The sequence below is a fragment of the Saccostrea echinata genome, unplaced genomic scaffold, assembly GCF_033153115.1.
Source record: "Saccostrea echinata isolate AGI-Se365-2 ecotype Australia unplaced genomic scaffold, CSIRO_AGI_Sech_v1 ptg000001l, whole genome shotgun sequence".
Taxonomy (NCBI): Eukaryota; Metazoa; Mollusca; class Bivalvia; order Ostreida; family Ostreidae; genus Saccostrea; species Saccostrea echinata.
This window is the reverse complement of record NW_026889750.1, coordinates 16,562,102-16,586,943: the sequence shown is the minus strand read 5'-3', so window position 1 is coordinate 16,586,943 and position 24,842 is coordinate 16,562,102. Positions and strand designations below refer to the sequence as shown.

Here is a 24,842-nt window from a genome sequence, read left to right as displayed (position 1 = left end):
TAGACGTATAAATGAATCATAAAGTCAAACCTTAAATTATTTTCTTACCATTGCAAACACATGCATAGCAGAAGATTAATGCTAGGTAGGTAAATGACACTCAAATTTCGGAAAGCTGGCCAAGTATAATTTTTTAACATGACATGTAATTTATTTGTAAAGTTTAATTTTTAATTAACGTTAATCACCTTAAGATTAAAATTCACGACAGCGTTTAACAATGTAGTATTATTCAAATATGAGGGGAAAAAACTACACACCTTAGTTAAATTATGAATGTGTTGATTTATCAGCAATTTGTTCTCCTATGTTACAAAGCAAAGGGACAGTGAAGGATATACCAAGTCCACATTCAATTTTACCTTTAAATCAGAAGACTTTAAAATCCCGCCCCTTCTATTTGTTAAAAAAATTGTTTGAAAAAAGGAGATAAGTAATTCAAACTATTTCAAACACGAAGTTTTTACTATAATAGTTATCTCCACAAACTCTCGAGGTGTCTCGCGCGATGTGAAGAGGGTTTTCCGTAGTTCAAAATCAGCATTGCATAATCACCAGCCGTGACGCTGCGTCTTTACATAGGGTCTAGTTTACCTGAGAGCGATCTTGCGCATAGTCGTGTTTTTCGAAGTCACCTGCGATTTTTTTACTCGACTATACATAATTTATTTATCTTTGTGACAGAAAGTACACCGTTGATATACTACTGCAACTTGGAATGATACTTGTAAAATATCATTGCGATTTATAAAAAACAAATGTGAAATATTGGTGGTACTTTATGAATTTCAATGTTTTTCACCGGAAAACCATATCAAGAGGAAAGAGAAGCTTTCGACATAACATAATATAGAAGGATAAATATTTGTTGTATCAGGAATAGTTTATGTGAGTCTGTATAATATATTAATTCTAGATTGGGATGTGATAACTATACAGCTGGATATAGATTTATATTCCCAAAAAAAGAAAAATCCCATTTTCTTTTGATGTCGGTGAAATCTTTCGGACAGATGGCTGTAGCACGACTGACAACTCTTGCCTTATTTTGTGTTTTTGGATTAAGTTATGGAAATGGTAAGTAGCGCAAAAAAGGAACATTTAAAGATCAATCTGAAATTGAATTTATAATTTTTGTTTTTAAAAAAGAAAAATTATGAAGTTTTAAATTGATGGGGAAAAATTTTTTGTTGCAAAATTGTAAGCATGATTGGTATCGTTATTTGAAGAATGGTTCAGAAGCTAACATCTGAATCGTAACATAACTGTTAATTAGTCTCAAACAGTCCTGACATACGACAAATTTAACCTTGTTTTTTGGTACTTCTTAGTTTTAATTACTTGAAAATTTTGTGTTGCTATCGTGCATTTTAAAAACACCTGAATTCAGATATGACATGTTTTAGATATTAATGAATGCTTTTGGTCGGGAAAAGAAGTTGTAGGTGTTAATAAAACTCTTATCCTAAAGATAACTTCTATAAATAAGGGAAAAGTCATTTGTTTTTGATTTGAGGATTTCTTTAAAGATAAGTATGAGTTATACAAATCTGACTTTTGGCACGTTCTTCTCGTCATCAAAATCAGCTAATTAGGTATTGATAATTAAGGACGTGTAAAGTTTTTCAGACCTTGGTGGTTTTAAGAACAAAAATGTTCCTTTTTTAAACATAAGTATCTACAATCAACATGATTGTAGATACTTATGTTTAAGAAAAGAACATTTTTGTTGTTTGAAAGGAAGGAAAATGAATAAACCCAGAGGAAATATCAACTTCAAATGGATCTCCTCAAGTGAACTTTGCATAACTACACTACAATATCAGCTAGATTGCCTAATTATAAAGTCAAATAGAAAAAAATCCCGATAGTGTAAAAAGCATTGAAGTTTATCTTAAAACGCAAAGAGCCACAACCCGTTAGACAAAAAACTTCGTACTGATCTGCATATAAGTTTACTAAAATATATTAGGGTCAAGTGCTGACTTGCGTCAATTATTGTTTATGTTTTTTATCCAATAAGTGTACATCGTTTCTAAAGTTCACCTGCCAGAATTCTTGCAGTGCTCCTGAATATTCATCAATTTTGCAGAGCAGCTTAGGAAACACTTGATGAATGATATGTTAAATTCTTTAGACACGAGAAAAGTGATTTCCATTTGCCAAAATGAGTAATATCTGTATATATAATAATTGACTATTCATATTGTTCATCGTAACCATTAACAAAGCAACTTTTATTCCAGGTAGTGGAAAACTTTAAAAGTATGTCAAAATACACACGTGTAAATCTAGCCATAAAAAATAAGTACTTCAGACGTTACGTTCAAATATAAAATGAAAACATAAATAAAATCTGAGCAACACAACTGTCACTTCCTAGGTGTAAATCTGCAGTATATTGTTTTAGCGGAAGAATACATTTGTGATAACCCCAACAAAACGTAACAAAAAATGAAGGTAAAAAATCGGCAAGGAAACGGTTTTTTTAAAAACAGAAACTATAATGATGAAAAACACAAGAGCAGTGTGGCACACAAGGTGATATTGCAAGGTAAAGATCTTACAACTTACCTGTTTCCTTACCTGAGGAATGCGTTAAAGGGCCGGTGTGCGGACGACATAGAACGGAACTTTACTCGTCACCTGTGGAGAAAATTTCTTCAATTTCCCCCAATTCTGATATAATGCTTCCCAGTAAGTTTACATTTGCGAGGGAAAAGGTGAAAAAGATTTTCTTGTTGAAGAAAAAAAAGTGATAATTGAATTTCAGCTGATTGCATGTATAAACTTTTAAGTCGCTCTTGCTCGCCGTGTCTCCTGCGTTATATATTGTACGAATTTAGAAGGAATCGTAAAAAATACCTCCCTGGGTCACGTCTTCAGAACTGTCATTCTCCACCCCCATCAGATGAAAGTTATTGACCCCCTTTACTTTTTATTTGACTACCTTCTGCTTTTTTTTTTTTTTTGTGCGCGTCTGGGTTGTTTTTCATTTAACTACCAAAAATGTTTAAAAATTAATAACATGTGGCAAGTGAGCGTTACTAATTTTTCTGCTCTGTTTGGGCGATTAAAAACGAACCATTGTTCGTTTTGAACACAACCCCCAATTTCTGCAGAGGAAAGATGATGCATTGTGCGTGTTGAAACAGAGTTCCAGAGTATTAAGTAGTTGACGGGAAAATTGGCGAGGAATCATCTCCGCTATGAAGTGCTCGCATCTCAGAATTAACTGCTAGTCCTCCTCACTTTTGATCTTTGTTTTATATCTAAACACATCGGGAAATTACGTTTCTAATTTTTTCCTTCTATCTAATTATGCACGGAATACTTCTGGTTTTGAAATTAATTTCGTCTACATTCAATTTATACAATATTTTTGTTTATTTGGGAAATATCAAAATTCAGATTCTTGTAAGCTTTTCAGAGGAAGGATATATAGAAGTAGAAAGTATATACCTCCCAAAACTAATTATTTTGCAGTTTAACACTTCCTTCCCTTATTTTATGAGCTGGTTGGGTTTTTAAGGCAATAACTTAGTTTGTGTTCTTGCCAAAGTTCTAATTAACTGTTACGATAAAGCCAATTGAAAGCTATGCCGCTTTAACAAGAAAAGAAAACAAATTTCTTTATCATCAAATTTAAAGAAAAAAGATTTCCGTAAATTTCTTTCTATGTAGCATTTATATCAATCAGAATTACTCTAACGAAGACATTGTTATATTAAGATGTCATTGCTTTTGCTTAAGGACCTAAGAATTTATTACCGTTGTTGCGTCAGGCACTTTTTAACGACATTTTAACATGTATTGAGAACTATTTAGCATTTAATAAAATTGCGTTAATGGATCCTTTTAGCGATTATAAAGCTTGGAATGAGTAAACTTCAGCGGCCATTGTATGGGATATTTCAATTAGAAGGCGTTTTTTCGTTATGCAACCGTTAATAAAATTCTATTCTTGGGCAAAAGTTAATGACATACAATTGTTCGATGATACCCTGTTTTTATGACCGTTTCGCGGTTTGTTCACATCAGTTGTCCGAATGCTGAATGCTTCCATTTTTCTCTATTACATTTTGAAAAAGGCGTTATTTTCGGGGGGTAATATTTGTGCCTAAAAGTACTGATTTTGAGGGCGATGTCACAATGCTTGTTGACACGAACGTTTTACACACATTTACAACAAAACACATGTAATAGACAAGTGTCAGACCGCTAATGGAAGAAATAGAACATTTTTTTCCGAAGCGTTCTTGTGACACTGACAATATTGGCACCATTATTTTCTACTCATAAATCTCCTTAATAGATAACCGAGATTTATACCTAATTGATTCAATATAAACTAAGAGAGATATTATTATTCCCTTATGGAGAAAAAAAATAAGTAGGCGCTACATTTACATCATAGTAAATTAAATAATAAATCTCCAATATTGCGATTAGAGGGATATTCTGAACATATATAACTGCTTCAAATCTTTGAGCTACCAAGGAAAATTGAGCAGTTAGAAAAATATTAACCACAAATTTCTTGATAATTGGACACAACAGACAGAATTCTTGTTCTCAGTTATCACAAAATATACAACTCATCTGCTGTTCAAAATAATAAAAAAATATCGATATTAATAATAATTATAATACTAAATGTTATTTTTCAGCGTATATCTTTTAATTTTAAACTAATATTCAAAGGACATTTTTTGTGTACTTTTTTTTCTTTCTGTTTTCTTTTTTAAATTTAATCATTTTTTCAGTTTGTGTGACGAATGGCCCGCTGGGAATGATCACGGGGTCTATCCAGGACTGGCAAATCACTGCTTCTTCAACGTATCCTTTGGAATGGGATAAAAAGTGTGCAGAGAAATACGCTCGAGTTTATCTCCCAAATAAATACGGCTGGTGCGCCAAATACAAGTCGTCATCCGAATGGTTGAAAGTCGATCTTGGAGTAGCAGCTAGGGTGAGATACCTTAATTAACAAACGTTTAATGAGCTAAAAGTTGAATAAATTAAACCATGATGTGCAGAATTTTACATTGCTTTTGGCAATGTTATCAAGTTTTCAGTTTAACGCCCACATTATGAGCAGTAAAAAAAGTGACATACATTGTGTACGGATGTAAACTAAACTGCAAGAAGATATGGTCGAAGTATTTTTGTTTCCAAACTTTGTCAGCCCCAAAATAAGATTAATTAATTGTTGTTCATGTGCTTTGTGAAGGAGAAATATTCTTAATTAACCAAAAAATATTTTTTTGCGAATTTCATTTAAAAAAGTCCTTTCTCTTAAATAATTGTAAACAAATTAACGTAGTCGTTTAATGCAAAAATTCAGTTTCTTTCATTAAGATCTGTCAGTAAATTACGGAACGTGCATTTATTATTAAAGAGCGTGTCGTATCTGTCTGTATAGAAGTGCATATGTCGCTTTAACACTCTTTAGACCAGTTTAATATGTATTTGCTATCTCTACACACATAATATAAATATATTTACTCTCAAGTTTTTCATCAGTCTTTTTTCAACGACACAAACTGCCAATACCCTCTTGAACCCAAATTTTTCCTTTTTATTCTCACCCAAAAATTCTTTTCAAAGGAAGAATTTTTTGGTATTTACCATGAATTATTTTCTTTGTATTGGGCGAATTTCTGTCCTTAAAGCTAGCGCGAAGTATCACTGGTATGACATTGCACATCTGTTATTATAATATCGTCTCAAAAAAGAAGGAGACCGTGAAAACGCTAGGCGTAAGGATGCCTCGTTAGAACTTGTCTAATTGTTAGAGCGAAACATCACGGATGAATTAAGTTTCAGTTTTGAAAAGAGAAGAGGGATTTTATTCTATCTGAAAAACATATTTTGAATTCATTTCTTCAGCACCAGCTCTATTGCATTCTTAAACCGCTTAATCCAAATTTTGAAAAAAGTGACTTTCTTTAATCGTTTTAACTGAACTCTGTTTTTTAAGATTAAGTTAATAGCAAATAAGACCTCGTACAAATACGTGACAGATTACGTTGCATTTGTGCAAAGTTTACCTAGCCGAAAGTCAAGAAAAACGAACACGCCCTGGTAATTAAAATACTCTTGACACTGAGCATTTTGATAATCATACAGTGAAAAGAGATATAGGGGTCAAAATGACCGATAGCCGGGACTATAGATGCACTTTGATGTTACAAGTCGATGAAGTTTATGAGATGTGTTCTTTGTTAGCATTTGATTAGAGGTCCGATTATCGTTGTCTCTCTAATCTTGTCCAGTGTATTTGCTCTTGGATTTTCATAACATCCTACCAATTGTCCAGATAGCTAACGATAACAATGGTCGATAAAGTTAATCTCCCTGTTGCAAACCTAGAAATGTTTCAAAATAACTCAGTTGTAACGAACACGTTTTAAACATCGTAACAAGTGTGATGTCCCCAGCAGTATTGGCGTTTTATCATTGGTACATCTTGTTTGTTTCACTTCAGCTACCAAAGGGTGTGGGTACTTCCACTTACTCTAACTCTTTCCCCAACAGCCCACCGTTGTTGACACTGATAATTGAATTATCATCCTGTATCAGCTGCCCGGTATATGTAACTTTTGTTGACATTTTCAATAACAGAGATATGGTTCTTCAGTACAAGGCCGTACTGTAACACATTGTTTAAATAAGTTGTTTGAGAAAGTATGGCATTCTTTTCTTATTTTCAAGTCTGTTATGTTTGAAAACTTATCGTTAGCGCATATATAAAGTTTCAAAGCTGACACATAAAATCGTAGTTTTTAATTGATTCAAAATATCTTTCATTATAAAGAGATTTGGGGACTTTTCTGATATGCATAATGTTAAGGTGGAAATAAGCCAGGTTAAAATTCGTCAGCGGCACTTTTAGTGATAACGATGTTCAATTCCAAAACCCACTCAGATCTCTGAGGAAACAAGGGAGATAATCAACAATTATCTGAAGTAAACACTTTGACTATTGCCCAATCATAAGTAATGGTGGCATTAATTTTCCTCCACCTGATATATAATCAATAGACTCACATGTAAGCATACTTTCATATTGCAATTATCACAACTTACAATCGAATACCCGACGCGTAATCACCAGGCGGTATATATGGCACCAGGCGTAGGAATATATGACAGGTGATCAAAATATCAGCTGTCTAAAAAGTATTTGAAAAAATATGGCAGAACAGCGATGCACATTTGAATGGAGGTTACACTTCACTTGCCCTGGAATTTATGAAAGCATACAACATATGAATAAAATTCCTTCGCGACTAGTTGACTCTATTATATAAAAGAACTACATCAAAGTTTTTTCTGGTGTTAAACCCGCTCATTATATCACAATTTAAAGATAAGTAAAATTGTAATAAAACCCAAATTTACATATATACATGTAGTATACTTCAAGACATAAAGGCGCCGTGTAAAGAGCTTTATTAAGTCCAGAATTATTTTTAAATTGGCACTTTTCTATTTCCGAACGCCATACAATCTTTCTATCTACTGCAGTTAATACACTCATATGCCCGACTTTTACGGGCGTGTCCTCGTGTCACATCCTCGCTAACTCGCCACCTGATACACTTTGTGACCGTGGTGCAGCGTTAGGAATCATGGCATCACATTTTAATCAGCTCGAACATTTAATCTAGTCAGGAATTGATTTTCAGTGTCATGCTAACCTTGTGTACTTTCAAATGTCAAATATTGAGTACAACCTGAACATTGATGTAACGCAAAATACAGAAATCAAGTCACACAAAACACTATAAGGTAAACCAAACACATATGAAGTGATGAAATCAGCTACTAATCTGTTTTTGTTCTTAAATTATACAACTCTTTTTTTTCGTTCTTAAATCATGTCTCTTTATGTTATGGTCATATTGAAAGTATTAACGTTGATATCTTTCATCCGCAGGTAACTGGTGTGATGACGCAAGGAAGAGGTGACGGCAAAGAGTGGGTGACGTCATTTAAGGTTTCCTATAGTATGGACGATTATAACGAGCTCTACGTCACGGACCAATACGGCAATCACAGAGTATGTAAAACTTGGAAATTCTTGTAGAACGAGTATCTCAAACGAAATAGTAATTTTCAAATAGAAAAGCATGCCAGGAGATTTTGTATACTTGAAATGTGATGAATAGGTTTCACGCTCAGATACAAATTAAAGTCGGAATTGAACATGATTTTCAATGTTTAACCCGCTAGCGTCTGGACATTGGAGTATGATCAATGAGATCTGGCAATTTCTACGTTCACAAACAATAGGACGAATTAAAAGTCCACAAGTAACTCATTCAAGTCAGTTTATTCTAGCCATTTATTTTTTATTTATGACACTTTGTCCCTGTAGGCCTCTACCACATTACAGAGAAAATTAATTGAGTTGGAGCATTTGAGACGGAGTTTAATTCACCTTTTTAATAGATGTCATTTTTGCTGTAGGTATTTGAAGGCAACACAGACGCGTACTCCGTGAAACACACCTATCTGGACCGACCAATCATCGCTCGCTACATCAAGTTCCACACAGTCCACTGGCACAGACACCCTAGCATGCGTGTCGAAATTTTAGGATGTCAATGTAAGAATCATCTTCGTCACGTTCACAAAATTTATTTATTGTTTGAAATACCTTAAAAATATGCAATTTACACACGAAATATCTCTCAAACAGTATGCAAAGAAAGCATTGGTCTGCCACCTTATGGTCGAATAACAACTTCAACCAATGGGAAGAACAAGAGAAAAGATTCCTGTCAGCCCGAGGATGGAAACATTCTAAGCAAGAAGGGATGGTGTGCCAAGAGGAACAATGGTGCTCATAAATTTTCATGATTAATAATCATCATTCTTACTGTTAAGATCGAAAATTAATAGCTTTCAAAAATCAGAATTTCTTTCTTGCCATGTGGTATTTTTATAGGTCTTGCATATATGAAAAATAATTAGGCACCAAATAGATAATTTTATGAACTTTACATGTCTTTTTCTGCCCCCTTTGATAAAATGACAGAAACACAGCGACGGGAATACCGACATCATTCTTATGTTTAAAAGGACCACTCGGTCAGAAATCAGAGGTTTTTTGATCCGGCTTCGATACATTTGTGACGGGGAGATTGTATTAGTGACTCGCCAGCCCTCGAATGTCGATTTTCTATTGTGTAAGGTGAAATGATCCATCTTAGATCGTCTGATAGCCCATAGAATGTCGGATGCTTAGTGAAGGATAAAATCATATTCCATGCAAGGTGGTGGTCCGACACGAGACGCATTAAAATTCGAATGTCCCTCAAAAGAGGTCTTGTATTTTCTAGCACCCTGAGACTGATTTCTATGATAAATGTCCCTAACCGTTGACATGTATTATCATTGCTTTGTTCAGCGTCAATATTTTTTATCTTCTTATACATTTTCAAATATTCGTCAGCAAGAATATTTGTATTCCGTGAGTTTGAAAAGGATATATTCAGGAATCTGGTGGTAATATAATCTGGCATTTGAATGGTAGGCCAGTCTTAGTTTTACCAGTGTAACTGCTAGTTGAATGTGGAATGTAATACCTTAATGTTATGGAGAGGTTTAGGAGTTCATTATACTGGCTAAAGAAACCCATCGGTCTGAATGGCAAGACCTTCACGTGAACTTTCAACAATGTGAATAAAAATATTTCCCCGAACCAAATATGTGGCCTTCTATCAGAACATTAAAATATTAAAAAATCAATTTTGGTTCTCTTGATTAAAAATCATTGTGAAAACCATGTACAAGAATTTAAAAAAAAATCTATTTTTCATTTATTCTTTTTTTTTTCTTTTCACAGTTAATCAGTGGTTACAAATTGATGTGGGACCGCCAACTCTAATCACTGGTGTACTGACAAAGGGGCGAGGCGATAGCAAAAAGAAACACTGGGTGACCAGATTCAAGATCTCGTACAGTAACGATACCCAGAGGTGGTATCAATACAAGGATGCCCACAGCGTTGACCCCCGGGTAAGCCCCCCGTTCCCTTTTCTTATCTTTGACTAGTGGTTTTGAAGTTTAATTAAAGTTTGGTGCTTCTTTAATGCTAAGAGTCATGATATCATTTCAATTTTGCTTTTGATAACTACTATGGTTTTCAAAGATTAACTTACGTAAAAACAGTGAATATCAAACCTTGATTAAATGAAACTGAAAGGAAGGGAGATTGGAGCGAAAGAAATGAGTTTAATTAACCATACTTATAAAATGTTTCAAGAATTCAATGCTTTCACAAAGAGGAATTCCAGACATTTAGTGACAAGGAAAAAAGGGCTCCTAGAGTTGACACACGCACAAATGCTTCTGATTTAAGTTTTGGATTTGTTTATTATTTTTTGTTTATCACAGCTTTTGTAAATATATTACAACCTTTTGGTGTAAATATATGTCCTTCATTGCATACTTATACACCCTGGCCTTTGTGGAAAACTAATTTCCTAAATGTGTATGTTTTTATTTTAATGAAAACCCCTCTGGCTTTCAGAAATTCATACAGAGTACATCTGTATGGTATTAACACGGAGTAACATCTCCTTTGTAAACTGCTTTGCTTCATTATCAAAATACAGTAAAGCGGAAGTGAGCAATGCGACATGCGCGTAACAAACTCAAAAGCAACTTCAGTCTATTTTCTTGAAATAATAACTGCGATTTCTTCCTCCAATGGGTTTTAAAAGTGGTAAACTGTTGTAGTTTTCAGTTTAACACCTATCAGATGTATACACACCGGATAACATTTACATGTATATCACTAAGAAAAAAAATTATTATTTATTTTTTCATATAAATATTACGATGAAAGTTCCTGTGTGTATAGATCGTCTCTGTCTTTATTTTGGTTATATTATTTATTCATCATATCCTGACAACCTCTTTGTTGTAGCCTCAGAATCCATGGTTATGGAACCCACTGTTCAATAGAACCGTTGCGCAATTAATACCTGACATATATACAGACGACGGCCTGGTAAGAACTAACCGAAAGGTGGCGTTGTTTCTTGTCTTCCTGTTTTAACTGTCCTAGCGAGCAACCAAGTCTAATCTAATAATCACTTTTGTGCGAAATGCGACACAGAGCAAAGTATTTTGAATGGTTCTCTGCTCTTGATTGCGAGGCATATGTTCGCTAGGTCTTTCAGCGGCTGCGCAAAAATCGAGTGCAGAGAACCCAGTTGCGGATTATTAGGTTAGCTAATTAATGGTTGCGACTTAGATTGCTAGATCTTCTTTGCATATAGCTGATTGTGCTAGCAACATTTTTAGAAACGATCAAAGTTATCAATTTAATTTGATATCCAGCATGGCTAATTAAAGAGCTGGCATGAAATGGTCAAAGTATATACAACATGCGTTGTACATGTAAGAGCAACTTTGTCGGTTCTGCATTAGCGATGTTCGCAGGCTAGCTAGCTTTTGCAGTTACTACAGTATATATGGATATAGTGATTCTTCAATGCAAGTCCACTGTCTTGATCATTTATTGCATGTAATGTGAAAAACAATTGAAACTGCTGCATTTTTAACATATTGAGACATTTAAAAATTATGTGGTGTTTGAGGAATCACGCATTATATTTTCAATGTAATTTGGGTAGAAGTGTGAATAATGTTTTATGTGTTTCAGCATGCGCATGCGCACACCATGCACTTGCACAAAGAGTTTTATTTCCAGGTTTTGTTTTATTACTAACTTGCAAGTTCACCTGTAATGTTTTTTTTTTTTTTTGAAGATCAAATCATTTTGATATATCATTTAACAGGAAAAATGCATTAACCAGATCTAACATGTCCAGTGATTAACCACCAGTATATACAATGCTTACATTTATTAAAGCAAAAAGGAAAGAATATTGGGACTGCATGTAATTTTTATGCATAAATTCTTTTAATTTACTTATCTTTAAAAAAAAAAATACTCGTATAACAGCAAGGTAAGCAGGTCTAACATATTGCGCACTCCTATATACCGCCTTGGATATGGTTTTATTGCAGTATGGTACATGTAAAAATGGAAGTAGCTTGCACTGCAAAACACCAAAAAATAGGATATACCGAAAAGTTTATATATTTTTATTAATTTTACAGTATAATTACTTTTACAGCATTTAATTACCATCTTCTTGCTCTTGTAGCTTTTCGGTGGTAATAGTGACAAAGAAACTGCCCGAGTTCACTACATTAACTCGCCATTTGTGGCGAGGTTCGTTCGATTTCATCCCCTGGAGTGGAACGGCAAAATCAGCATGCGGGCCGGTCTCCTAGGCTGTCCTCATACAGGTGCAAATTTCAAAGCTCTTAAATACTGCTGTTGTTAATAAAAATGTAAATTTCAGCACATATCTCCTTTTTTTGCATACTTTACTTACCCGGTATTTCATCTTATTCAGCTGGAAATTGTGGCGAATCATTCATGCGTGTCAACGATGATACCCCATGTGGTAAGTCAAGACGAAATGAAAATATTTTGCGTGGGATTAAAAAGAAAATACACCACAAACTTGAAATTTCTGTATCTTGCTGATGAAAATCAATTATATATATTACATTTAACACTGTTATTTATCAAATGTAGTGGAAAACTTGGCTTACAAGAAAGAAGCTTGGATTAACGGCAAAAATCCTAAGAAAAGACATATTACACAGAAAATAGTGAGGGGTCATCCAGATAGGGCAGTGGACGGTAAAATTGATTTCGACCTCCATTCCTGTACGATTCTGGACAATCTATACGGAGACACACCGGTCTGGACAGTGGACCTTGGTTCCAAAACCTCTGTGTCCGGTGTCATTATTTACACTTGGCAAGGGTCAGGTGATAAGAAAGTCAAAGGTCAGTGGGTTTGTTTTTTTTTTTTTAAGGAAATGTTAAGAAAGTCATAGTTAGATACAAGTATATATATAAATCTTTTAAAAAAAATTCTATAGTAAAACTAATAATTCTTATCTTTAGACGTATAGAAGGTCAGAATGTCTCAACAGAATGCATATACTGAATAAAGTAATTTTTTGAGTTTTTTTTTTTTTACCATTTTCAGAGGGTTCAGCAATGAAGGATTATTTGAACAATCTTGATAGATTGGTGATATACGTAGACAATAAGTCAAAGGCAGTTGACGCGTCTAGTGTATCTGGAAATATGTGTGGTTATGTTTCCAAAATAAATGGTGCTTTACATTCACAAAAAATCCATGTACAATGTGTGAGACCTCAGAGAGGCCGATACGTTCTTGTGGAAGCGTGGGGAAGCCACAATAGCTGGAGCAGACTATTTAGCGCTGTTTTGTGTGAAGTTCTTGTGTATGCGTGATATATATGTATATTGTCTTTTTTACTGTTGCATATTTATCACATTCCTCATATCTTATTTAAGAGGAAACAAAACAAAACGGGTAAAAGTGCCAGGCAGTGTGAATCTTTTCGCCGCATTTTCGTATTTCGTACATATATAGTGCAAAGCGTATGAATTGTGTGATGTCATCAAAAGCTGCCATGGATTCTTTATTCACATCCCACGTCGGATTATGATATTCTCTTAGATATCTAGATCGACAAATTATTGACCAGATTAGTTTGCTGTGATGTGTTTTCAAAATGAAGACGACGACTTCAATAATTTGTCGTGAAATCCGTACTTAGTATTGTGTAAAAACTACATGTAGGAACAAGTACGCTACACGAGACAATAATATGTCATGCAGACATACATTGATGAAAAACTGAAAGCTAGACTTTCATTAATCACGTGCAGTCACGTGACGCCAGAAAAACGAATTGTGATATACGTTTTCTGTATAGGACTTCTTTCGAGAATGGCCAGTCATGACGTATTAAGTGTGTACGCAAAAATCGGACTGGACTTAGAACTCCGATTATCTTATATCCCTATGTATGTGTTGTGTTTGTGTTTTATTGTCCCATACACTTAAGTACAAGGGACATTAACATTGTTAAGCATGTCATATAATCTACATAATTAATAAACAGTTAATGGAATCAAAGCATGAAACTATCGTGGAGACAAGAGTGTAATATTAAATTATAACTTTGTAAACTTAAATAAGTATACAATTTATGTTTTGTTAACAATATAGGTACAATCTGTTCGAAATTCATCTAAAGTATTTATCATTTATCATTTTTTTTTTTAATTCATAGAGCATTATTTCATTGAAGACATTAATATTTACTCTCCATGATTTGAAATTGTGAAATTTAATAATCATGCATCAGTATCAAAGACTCTGCCACTATATTATATATATGTACGGTGTTTCTTCATGGAACTGAAAATGGGAATGCCGAGAGATTGTGTTTTCAATGTATGTTCAGGGTATTGTTTTGGCATAATATCCACCAAAGAAATAAGCAGAATATAGTCAAAACATCTTATTATAGAAAATTGACACATTTCAATAAACCCCAAAATTACGAAACAGTGGCTACTAGACTTCAGTTGAAATAGGTGTGTAGTGCCGTGCTGTTTTAAAATGATAAGGGATTACTTCAATCCTTAATTAGAAACTTCTTTTTCAAACGCTTCCAACTAGACTCAGTTTCCACCGTTTCGTATAGTACAGTAAAGTTGAATTGTCGCCCTTTTGAATCCCTCTTCTGTATCAGGAGACCCAAAATTTCGTAGCAAAAAAGTTAGATAGCATGCAGTAGCAGTACTTATTGCATACTTCCTACTAACATGCAGCATTTAGGGCGAAAATACAACTATAATATAAAACAAAGCTACTGCCAACAGACATTTCTGACGACATATTGTATATTTTTATATGATATTAGTAACTATATTTGTTAATGTAAACTAATATTTGATTGAATGTTGAGTGAATGTTTATATGAACAGAAAAACACTATTCAAACTATTTATATTAATATTTTGGGATGTGATCATTAACTTGTAAAAAAGGATACCAAATTACTTGTACTTCTAATGTATTAAATTCGTTTGTACTGAACTATAGTAAGATTCAATGTTACTGAAAACTCTGTATAATTTATAAGATTTGGAGAGCGCAATCTCTATAGCATTTACCTTTGTGTACTTAATACCCTGTTGGCAAACTTACTCTTATAATATTAAATTTTTCTTAGGATGTCCTCTTTAAAAGTTTTCAACATCGTTGATCGATGCAAAATCAGACATATGTTACAATTCTTTCAAAAAATTCTTCATAATGTTATTATTTTTTGTTATCTATAATAAACCATAAAAACAATGTTTACAGAGTTTTTTTTCTTCTCTTTTTTGGTGTCCCGAGTTTTTCTGACAAGCAGCTCACGTTCTTGTCAGCTACTGTTAAATCTTATATTTGTGCCAATCCTGTGAAAAAAATATCAGTTAACTGTGTCAGACATTTCAAAACATGTCGTAAAACAACGCATTTTTGTTATGAGAACAAAATGGTTCGTTGCGTCCGACAAGGCGTGGTACATTCTTCTTGTTATTATATAGTGCACACTGCTCCTCTGTATATAATATACACTTAAATATGCTTTTTATTGTCGGAAGATAAGCATTTGATCCTACCAAACGTACGCAGAAATCGTTCCTGGTGCAGACATATTGTGCTTATATAATGTGCTGCAACGAGTTTAAACAATCTAAATCTTACTGGAAACACATTTCGATTTCTCTTCAAGTAAAACAGGGGGGTCTTGGCAGGCGGCGTGTAAACACTTGACGCGAAAACGTTGTACTTCTGTACAATGTGCTCCTATATTGTCTGTTTTCTATTGAATAACAATTAGTTATCACTGAAAAACCGCGTGTTTAGCAGATTTAATACGAGGAGTTTGAAGGTTAGAAATAAAATCTGAGTAAATATATATGTAAGGAAAACTAAACTTCAATACAGCAATCTCCGATGATAGAACTGAATGACATTACATTAAATTTTATGTGCAAACATTTACACTTTAATCACGTCGACATAAAAGTACAGTTTCTGCGGCAATAATTAGGTTCCAAACTCATTTTTGGCATCGAGAACAGCTCTAAATGATTTGAGTGCAGAGTTCATTGCACGGACTGTTGAGTACGATTTGCTCGTCTCTATGTTTTAGCGCTAACTGTGAATAAGGAAATTTAAGAAACATCAGACTATATTTTAGTGGCATTATATACCTTAATCCTCACTATCATCGCACGGTCTTATACTGTGGTAAGACTGGAAAGTACGCAAACATTTGAGTGCTCCAAAATTAAAATATTTACTTGTACAGCGTTAACAGCTTTAAGATACATGTATTAACTGACTTAATCATGTCCTCTCCAGATTAAGAGTGAGAATATATTCTAAACATTTGAACAATTGATAATATATTGCGTACTATAATATTTTCTTCAAATTAAAAATTTGTGGATACCTGTTTAAAACAGATGCTCTTGTACATGCACATTGTGCGACGACATTTACCAGATATAACTGCATAAGGGTGGGGCGAGGTTGTTCATAAAATAATTTTTGACCTTATGCCATTAAAAACAAAACGCTTGTAACCTTTTTAAGTGCTATATGATATTTTACTAGGTCACAGACTGATTTCAGACTTCACGACCCATTATCCACTGATTACACGGGATAAAGAAAATGGGTCTTGCCACAACACATTATAATTTATTTTCTCTGATATTTACTGATTTGAACCTGGGAGGGGTGAGGAAGGAAATGAAATTCGGGATTTGGTTAGGCGCGAGATTGATACGAGTTGACAGTCGATCGTCTTCCTGGCTTGTCAGCTGGGGTTTGTTTCAAGATACCCATAAACGACTACTGTCTCACTAAAAAACAACGTAACATGTATATATATCATTGATGGAGCTTTTTCTTTGCATTGGGAGATAATTTCAGGAGGGGGTGGGGGGGGGGCACAACGAAACATTTAGTCGGGGGGGGGGGGCACTAACAAGGAAAATTAGGAGGGACATGGCCATTGACAACAGTACTTCTTTTAAAAGATGAATTTAATAACAAAATAGTTTACGGCAATTTGCTCTATAAATTTTATGTCAAAGAATAAATTCTTTCAGGAATCCAGTAGTGTTAATATTATAGGTTCATGTTCTATTCATTATCTAGTCTTTTTTCCCCATTATATACATGTAAGACCAGTCACTTATTTTGAGGAAACAAAGTTCAAAGAATCGCTTAAAATTCATTCTTTATTAAAAAAAAATTTCAACAAAAATTGTTCTGATTTCTACAATCATTTTGAGGATTGCGCTCTTATGTCTGTTAATTTAACACTGTGCAGAAGTTAAGCAATAAAGCTTTTATCGTAGAGTATGCAATAGCTAGGACATCTTCTGATGACGCTACATGTTGTTTTAAAATAGAATACACTAAGTTTTAAAATAGAACGTCTTCATCTACAGTTTAAACTCTTGGACATTGCTGTTAAATAGAGAGATATCGTAAGCATCGCACTTTGATCGAAAACTTGTAATTTTTGCACCCCCCTTTTTTGTTGGTTAGTACAATATGCAATAGGGTGATACTGCGTGAATCTAATCATTTATCAAGTCCAAAGTATCGATGAAATATTGCAGGGTTTTGATATTTGGGGATGGGGTGGGGGTGTTTTTACCTGGACGAAGAATGTATTTTTGCCTCGATTCTATTTTGTAAATGTAACTCTTTAAAGAATAAAAAGTACATCTATTGTGGCCCATAATTGACCAGCATTTCAAACAGAAGTCTTAAGAGAAAAAATTATTTTATCACCATAACTTAATCGCCTCTTTTTTGGAAAAATTTAACGAATTTGAAACTCTCTTCGTTCAACGATGCTTTGGTGAGTTTGGCAGAAAATTGGTCAGATGTGAGTAAGAAGACTTTTTTTTGGCTCAGGTGAGCTAATTCATCAAGCATCCCAAACTTGTTGACATGCTAGCTTTGTGCATGTTTGTAAGGAATATCAGACAAAACCAACGGATAGTCCCATTGTCAATCATGTAGTATATGGCAGATGTGCAAAAATTGCAAGGACTAAGTATATGGGCTGCTAAAGGCAGGAAATTTTTGGAGATGATATGTATGTACGAGAAATCTTAAGTGACATCCAACATTTCGTGTCAGACACCACTCGACACAACTTCTGAAAAATCTCGTATCGAATGTCGATACACCAAATACTTTCCATCTCCTGTTACTTAGGATGATAATTCACTTAGCTTTACTTTACTAGCAAATTAAAATGACGAAGATATTCATCGATCGCATTACACTCCATTCTAAGGCATAATTATGTAAATGAAATTCTGATATATTAAATATCTTATGCGAAGAGATAACGTCGGTGAGTTCTCTATAAAAATATGCACGTTAAGTTTTTGCAATGTCTTAACAAAGAGATTTGCAATGCGGACAATAAAGGGTGGGGGCCACGAGCAATGTATTCCAAGGTACCAGAAACAGGTATAAGGTTATGTGATCCGGGAATTCATTAACATGGGAAACCATTTTCAAAAATAAAGCTTTTAAAACATCTAAATGCTCCTACATTGTACAGGTCAAATAGACATGCCGGTGATAAATTTGACAATTTTACCACCTGTTTCGTAAACCTGATAAGCTTTATAAATAGTTCTGTTAAATTAGTATTCAGTAAATTATTTGCTGTAGCAAACAATTTTTCACGCAGGTTTGTATACTCAGAAATCTTCCGCTTTTGTTTATCTACTTTCTGGTTATATTAAAACGAATAAAATCGGTTTCACTTTAAGATTCTTTGGGGGCGTGTAATATCAAGGTACTGCAACCTTAAAGGGATTAAAAAACACACAACAACAAAATGAATCGTAAAAAATGCTCGTGAAACGTCTTTTTTAATAAATCAACATTGATATGACACAATGTAAGTATAATGAACAAAAGCTTTATTAATTCGATTTCACCAAAGAGTCAAAGTTATTGATCTCCAAAGAAAGGTCTTGTCACAAGGATTATACATGAAGTATGAAAGCCCTTGCACCAACTGTTCAAAAGTTATGGCCAATGTTAAAGTTGGGTAAAATTTTGTAAAACTGGGTCAAACTCCAAGGTCATGGTCAAAAGGTCAAATATGATAGTACTCAAAGAAAGGTCTTGTCACAAGGAATACACGTGTGAAATATGAAATCTATAGCTACATTCAATCAAAAGTTATGAGCAATGTTAAAGTTTTTGCAGACAAACAGATAAACAGACAGACAGACAGACAGACGGACGGACAGGGCAAAAACTATATACCCCCGAATCTTCGATACGGGGGCATCAAAAGAACGTTTACATATATTTTTTTATAATGCTAATTTATTAGTGAAATGGTGACTGGAGGAGGGGGTTGTAGGGAGGATGGGGGGCTCTTCCTTATATGAAATTACAAAGTTTCATGATTTCATATTCAGGTTGTAAGCACGCCTGTGTGATTGGAGAAAGCAATGTGCAACTCATCATTCAGTACATATACATGTACTAAATATAGAAAGCAGACAAATTAGAACATAGTGCATGTAAATATTTGTGTAAAAGCTGCAATCTACATGACATCAACCATGATATTAATTTGTAATAAATTACAACTCTACAGTAAAGACGTATGATTTCAGTAAATTGCAACAGACGGTTTCACGGTAATACGATAACTATTGCTCAAGGTGATATATATTAGCTAACTTCTCACGAATTACACTTGAATTTCATAATCCATCATTTGCATAAATGATATATATACAGAACTTTTGTTGCTAGAATGTTAACTTCTCCGCACTGGTTTTGTCATTGCAAAACAATAATTATGTATAGCAATGTACAAAAAATGTAGGTAGGTAAACAACTTGATAAACTTTAAAAATATTTAGTCATTCAGTGTTTTCTGTCCTTTTCTATCCACTTTGTGTATATTTTGTGACTGACCTGACTGTTAAATGATAGATTCCAGATTTGGTACAGTGACTTTCCATTATTCTAGCTCCTCTCTGCTTTTACTCTCACTCGGCCTTGTGTAGAATTTTATTTTACTATTAATTCAAGCCAATTTCAGTTTGCAGGGGACATAACCTAACAGAAATTCTTGTTAAGGAAAAAGTAAAATCAAATAAATAAATAAATTAAATGAATAAATGAATAAATAAATAATGTCTTCAGACATTTTTGAGGAGGGGGGGGGGCGTAAATTAGCTTAGTTTTCTAATGTATAATATATATAGGAAAAATTATTCAGGGGATACAACTGTAAATTAGCTTTGTTTTATATGGTGAAGTATATACTGGCAAAATTATTGGGGGCACCCCCTCCCGAGGTTTCTAAGGACTTGTAACTAACCACGGTTATGCGAAAATGAGGTCCATGTCAGTCAGAAGTTTTAAAATTTTAACATTGTACTTATAATTTTAAAATGTGTGAGTGTATGTCATATATGTAATTTTTTGTATGTAATTGCTTGACCCATATGGGTGTATTATGTAATAAATAATTTTTTTTAAAAAAAGTTATACCGAAGCACGTGTGGTTAGACTATGTGGGAGAGTATTTAAAGATCTACAATTATAGTCCACTAATTAAACTGAATTCGAGAATTTTATTTTGCCTTTAATAATATTCTTCATTTTCAGAAAGTTACTTTTTATAGAATACATGCATAAAATCAAATTAATCACGGTCCGAGTTAATCAAATTGCTTAATCTACGTATTATGTTCTGCTGTTTCCGCGTGTGATCAAACTAAGGCCAGGTTATTAATAATAGAAAAAATGCAAAGAATTAAGACCAAAAAAGTGGCAATTAATAATTATGGAGCCACATCGATGATCAGACAATCAGATTTAGTCAGATGCTTGATCGCTTTTATTTCCTAATCGATGAATATGGAGATATCAGATCCGGTTCGGTATCGGGTATGACTTATTAAATCCACATTTATGACGACTTATTTTGTTCTTGTTTAGTAAGCATTGGTCCGTAATTACAGGAAAAAATAAGGATAAATTTGGAACAGATTTCGATCAGATAGCAATAACCAAGTTTCGGCAATAAATAGCAGGAATAACAAAAAAGAAGTGCAAAAAGATTTCAAAAAATTACTCATATTGAACGATTAGAACAACAGATACATTTCAAAAAAAAAAGAAAAAGAAAAAGAAAAACCATAAAGAAACTAGTTAAAAAAATGTATGCCCCACCCCTTATGATAAACTTCAAGTTCATAGTAGTAGTAGTTCAAAATCTAATTAACTTTGTACAACTTCCCTGGAATGAAAAAAAAATCAAAATGGATTGTGATCTTAATTTAATATCACAAATTTATCAGCAACTCTTTTAATTGTAAGTGATTCGTTGCTGAATTCCCCTGGCATCGGTACCGGATTTCACATGTACATGTATATCATTGTAATGGCTCCTTAGCAATAAGTTTACGGTATTCGAATAAAATTTTCCTTAAGTCTGAATTGATCCCAGTGGGGATTGCTAAGTTGTACTTTGAATTCACCTATATTTCGCCTTTGATAACCGACAATCGCATTCTAGTATATGGAAGTAAATACCAATATGGTAAATTATAAATAAAGCAGGAGTACGGCATTTTTATGCCCCCTTTATCGAAGATTCGGGGGCAAATAGTTTTTGCTCTGTCTGTCCGTCTGTCTTCCCTTTCCTTCCCTTGGGTACCAGTATATTTGACCTCTGGATCTTGGAGTTTGACCCACTTTTGCAAAATTTTATCAAACCTTAACCTTTTTCATAACTTTTGGTGCTAGGGCTTTCATATTTCACATGTGCATTTCTTCTGATAAGACTTTTTCTTTGGTACAAATATTTATGACTTTGAATTGGAGTTTGACCTCTTCTTGAAAAACTTTAACCTTAGCTATAACTTTTGAATGGTTGGTTCTACGGCTTTCATACTTCAAATGTATATTTCTTGTGATAAGAGCTTTCTTTAGATACAAATATTTTTGACCTTGACCTTGGAGTTTGACATACTTTTAAAAAACTTTAACCTTGGCCATAACATTTGAATGGTTGGTGCTAGGGCTTATATATTTCACAGGTATATTCCTTGTGACAAGACCTTTCCTTGGACACCATAAATTTTGATCCCTTGACACTGACTTTGGAGTTTGACCAACTTTTGAAAAACTTAAACATTGGCCATAACATTTGAAAGGATGGCGCTATGGCTTTCATATTTCATAGGTGTATTCCTTGTAACAAGACCTTTTGGGGTCTCTTGACCTTCACCTTGGAGTTTGACTTGCACTTGAGAATTTTAACCTTCGCCATCAGCTGCCATATTTGGGCATCAGTGTTTCACAAACACATTTTGTTTTTTGAATGAAGTTCTACCTATCAGAAACAAAAACTAGCAGGCGACACAAACATAGCGCGCGGATTCGATTCAAATATGTTGGGTGTGTTCCTTCAATTGTCGAGAATGAATTTAATGTCATAAATAATTTAGAAATTAAATGCCACATTTCACAGCAGGGTCATGCATTTTTAATGTCGTCTATGATAAAAACCTTTTTCCTATTATCTTATAAATATCATTTATTAATTAAGGACATTGAAAGCTGCAATCTAAGCCGGAATGACAATCAATTCAAACCTTTGATTAAGGTAGATTTCGCTTGACCAAACACAGATTTTAGGAAATGTTTTATCCAATCATTTTCTTTGAAAGGCCGCATCACATGATTCTGATTTGCATAATATTCATTAGAGATGCAGAGCACTAAGACAGAATTTGATTTATTAATAAGAAATGTTAATAAGTATTATTTAATGATACTGTCCATAAAATTAGGTAAACATAAAGATTTCTGTTAAGAGAGCCACAGAAGAATTCTAATAGGACTCAAAGTCAAAACAAAATACCACCAGGACTGCCAAATGCTTTCATAATACTTTTCAAAAGTGGTTCAGATGATATATGGTTTTTGTCGAATTGATACGAATTTTGAGTTCTGATATTTCCGGAAAATGTCATATTAGAAATTCAGTTTCATGTTATTATGTATGTTAAACAAATCACCCCAATAAAAAAAGTCACAGAGGGTTGCGAACTCTTTCAGATCAAATAATCTCTGAGATATATATCTAACAGACTGGGCCAGCCTCGGTGATAAATTAGATCATTATAAACAAGTCTTTAAAAAGGAATGTTGAATAACGGAATGAATAATTCCATTTTGTATACTTCATATATACCTCATCTATAGAAGGTGCTCATATCAAATTAGCCCGTTTTCTGCTGCTCCGAAAACTAGAGCACACACAAACATGGAACATTGAAAATGATACCGTATAGACCATCAAATCTTTAGATGTAACAAAAAGGCAATTGCAGTTATTACACTATAAGCTGTCCTTTCTGTCTTGTCAACGAAACGCAAAAAGAAGTAGGTCAGACACAGAATACGAATCTACAAACACCACGTACTTAGATGTGGCTCATCTGTAATTTCAGAAAAGCTTCAAATATGATTAAATGTTGTCTCCAATTGGTATTGGTCAAGCATGAATATTATTAAACAAAAATGCTTCCAAAGTATGCATCCTACAAATCTCATAAATGCATCATAGATTTGCTTTGAATAACACCTCTTGTGATAAGGTTTGTACATACTATATATTCTAAACATAAATCACCCAAACGTAAAATGTAGGTATGATATAGCATCCTATCAAAAAAATTCACTAGTGATCATAGATCGAGGCATCATATGTACAAGTTTGGCTTGGCTAGTTTTTTGGGTAAACCAAGAACCGGCCTTAAAGCGAACTTGTTTTATCTTTAGACAAACACACGGACACACAGATAGAATAATATATTGATATAAACAAACACAGATAGATAGACAGACAAAATAAGTTTTAAATAACACATTGATATAGACAAACACACGGACAGATAGACAGGATAACAATGATTCTAGTATATCTGACACGAAGATAACATAGAGATTTGGAGTTTGATACTCTCCGAAATCTAATTGCAATAATTGCATATATATACCAGTAATGTAGCTATACATTCTATAAAGCGGACAAGATTTCAGAGCAATGCTTGAACGGATAAAACGAGACAAGTTGCGAGCACGAGGCATCAATTATTTATAAACCACTGCAGATAAAGGGTGTCCTTCTCTCAAGGTCGTATCACTGAGGTCTTATTTGATACTTATTTCAAATTGTTCATGAAATATTTAGTTTATGACAAGTTTACGTCATGCATAATTTTCAAATTCTACATTGAAATCAAAGCTTTTTATTGAGATTAATGTTTTAAGTAAAAATAAATTTAATAATAGTAAAATACATTTTTTCTTTGTTTTTGTCTTCCACAAAAAAGGCTTTTAAGAAGTAACACAAAGTTGTTTAGTAATATGCGTTGATCATATCAATTATAAAGAATCGTGTGGTGTCAGGATATGTCAGTGTGAATTATAACCTCAATATATCTGGGGTAAGTTTATATTAAATGTATATTATATGACGGACACTCCGTCCTCTATCAAGATCGAGATAATGCAAAACCACAGGGGACCAGGTCCCACTTAGACGTAAAATTTCAGTTCGGACAATAGCTTTCCGCTAAGTTGACCGCCGCTCGCGGACAGATTTTGAAATATATTAATCATGTCGGTTATTTTCGGGTAAATCTTAAACAAATTTTGCTATCTGATATCATTAGGTGGTTGGCAGGTTTGGTTTGATTGAGTGGAGGTCTGATGTATCCAATCCAAATAACTTAATGTCACACGGCCATTTCTTTTTAATTTCTT

General features: G+C 33.7%; 1 protein-coding gene across 2 annotated transcripts; it reads left to right on the top strand.

Annotated features, from left to right (window-relative positions):
* The first annotated feature begins 567 nt into the window (after positions 1-567).
* Positions 568-15,290, top strand: LOC133185887 (lactadherin-like). Of its 2 annotated transcripts, XM_061321181.1 has the most exons (11): positions 569-1,077; positions 4,767-4,972; positions 7,946-8,068; positions 8,479-8,617; positions 8,711-8,851; positions 9,860-10,032; positions 10,946-11,029; positions 12,195-12,339; positions 12,450-12,500; positions 12,635-12,892; positions 13,098-15,290. In XM_061321181.1, the coding sequence occupies exons 1-11, from the start codon at positions 990-992 to the stop codon at positions 13,367-13,369; spliced, it is 1,680 nt and encodes a 559-aa protein (XP_061177165.1). In that variant the 5' UTR covers positions 569-989; the 3' UTR covers positions 13,370-15,290. The 2 variants fall into 2 exon arrangements, with proteins under 2 accessions (XP_061177172.1, XP_061177165.1); XM_061321188.1 differs by lacking the exon at positions 10,946-11,029 and having other exon boundaries at positions 568-1,077.
* Positions 15,291-24,842: the final 9,552 nt, after the last annotated feature.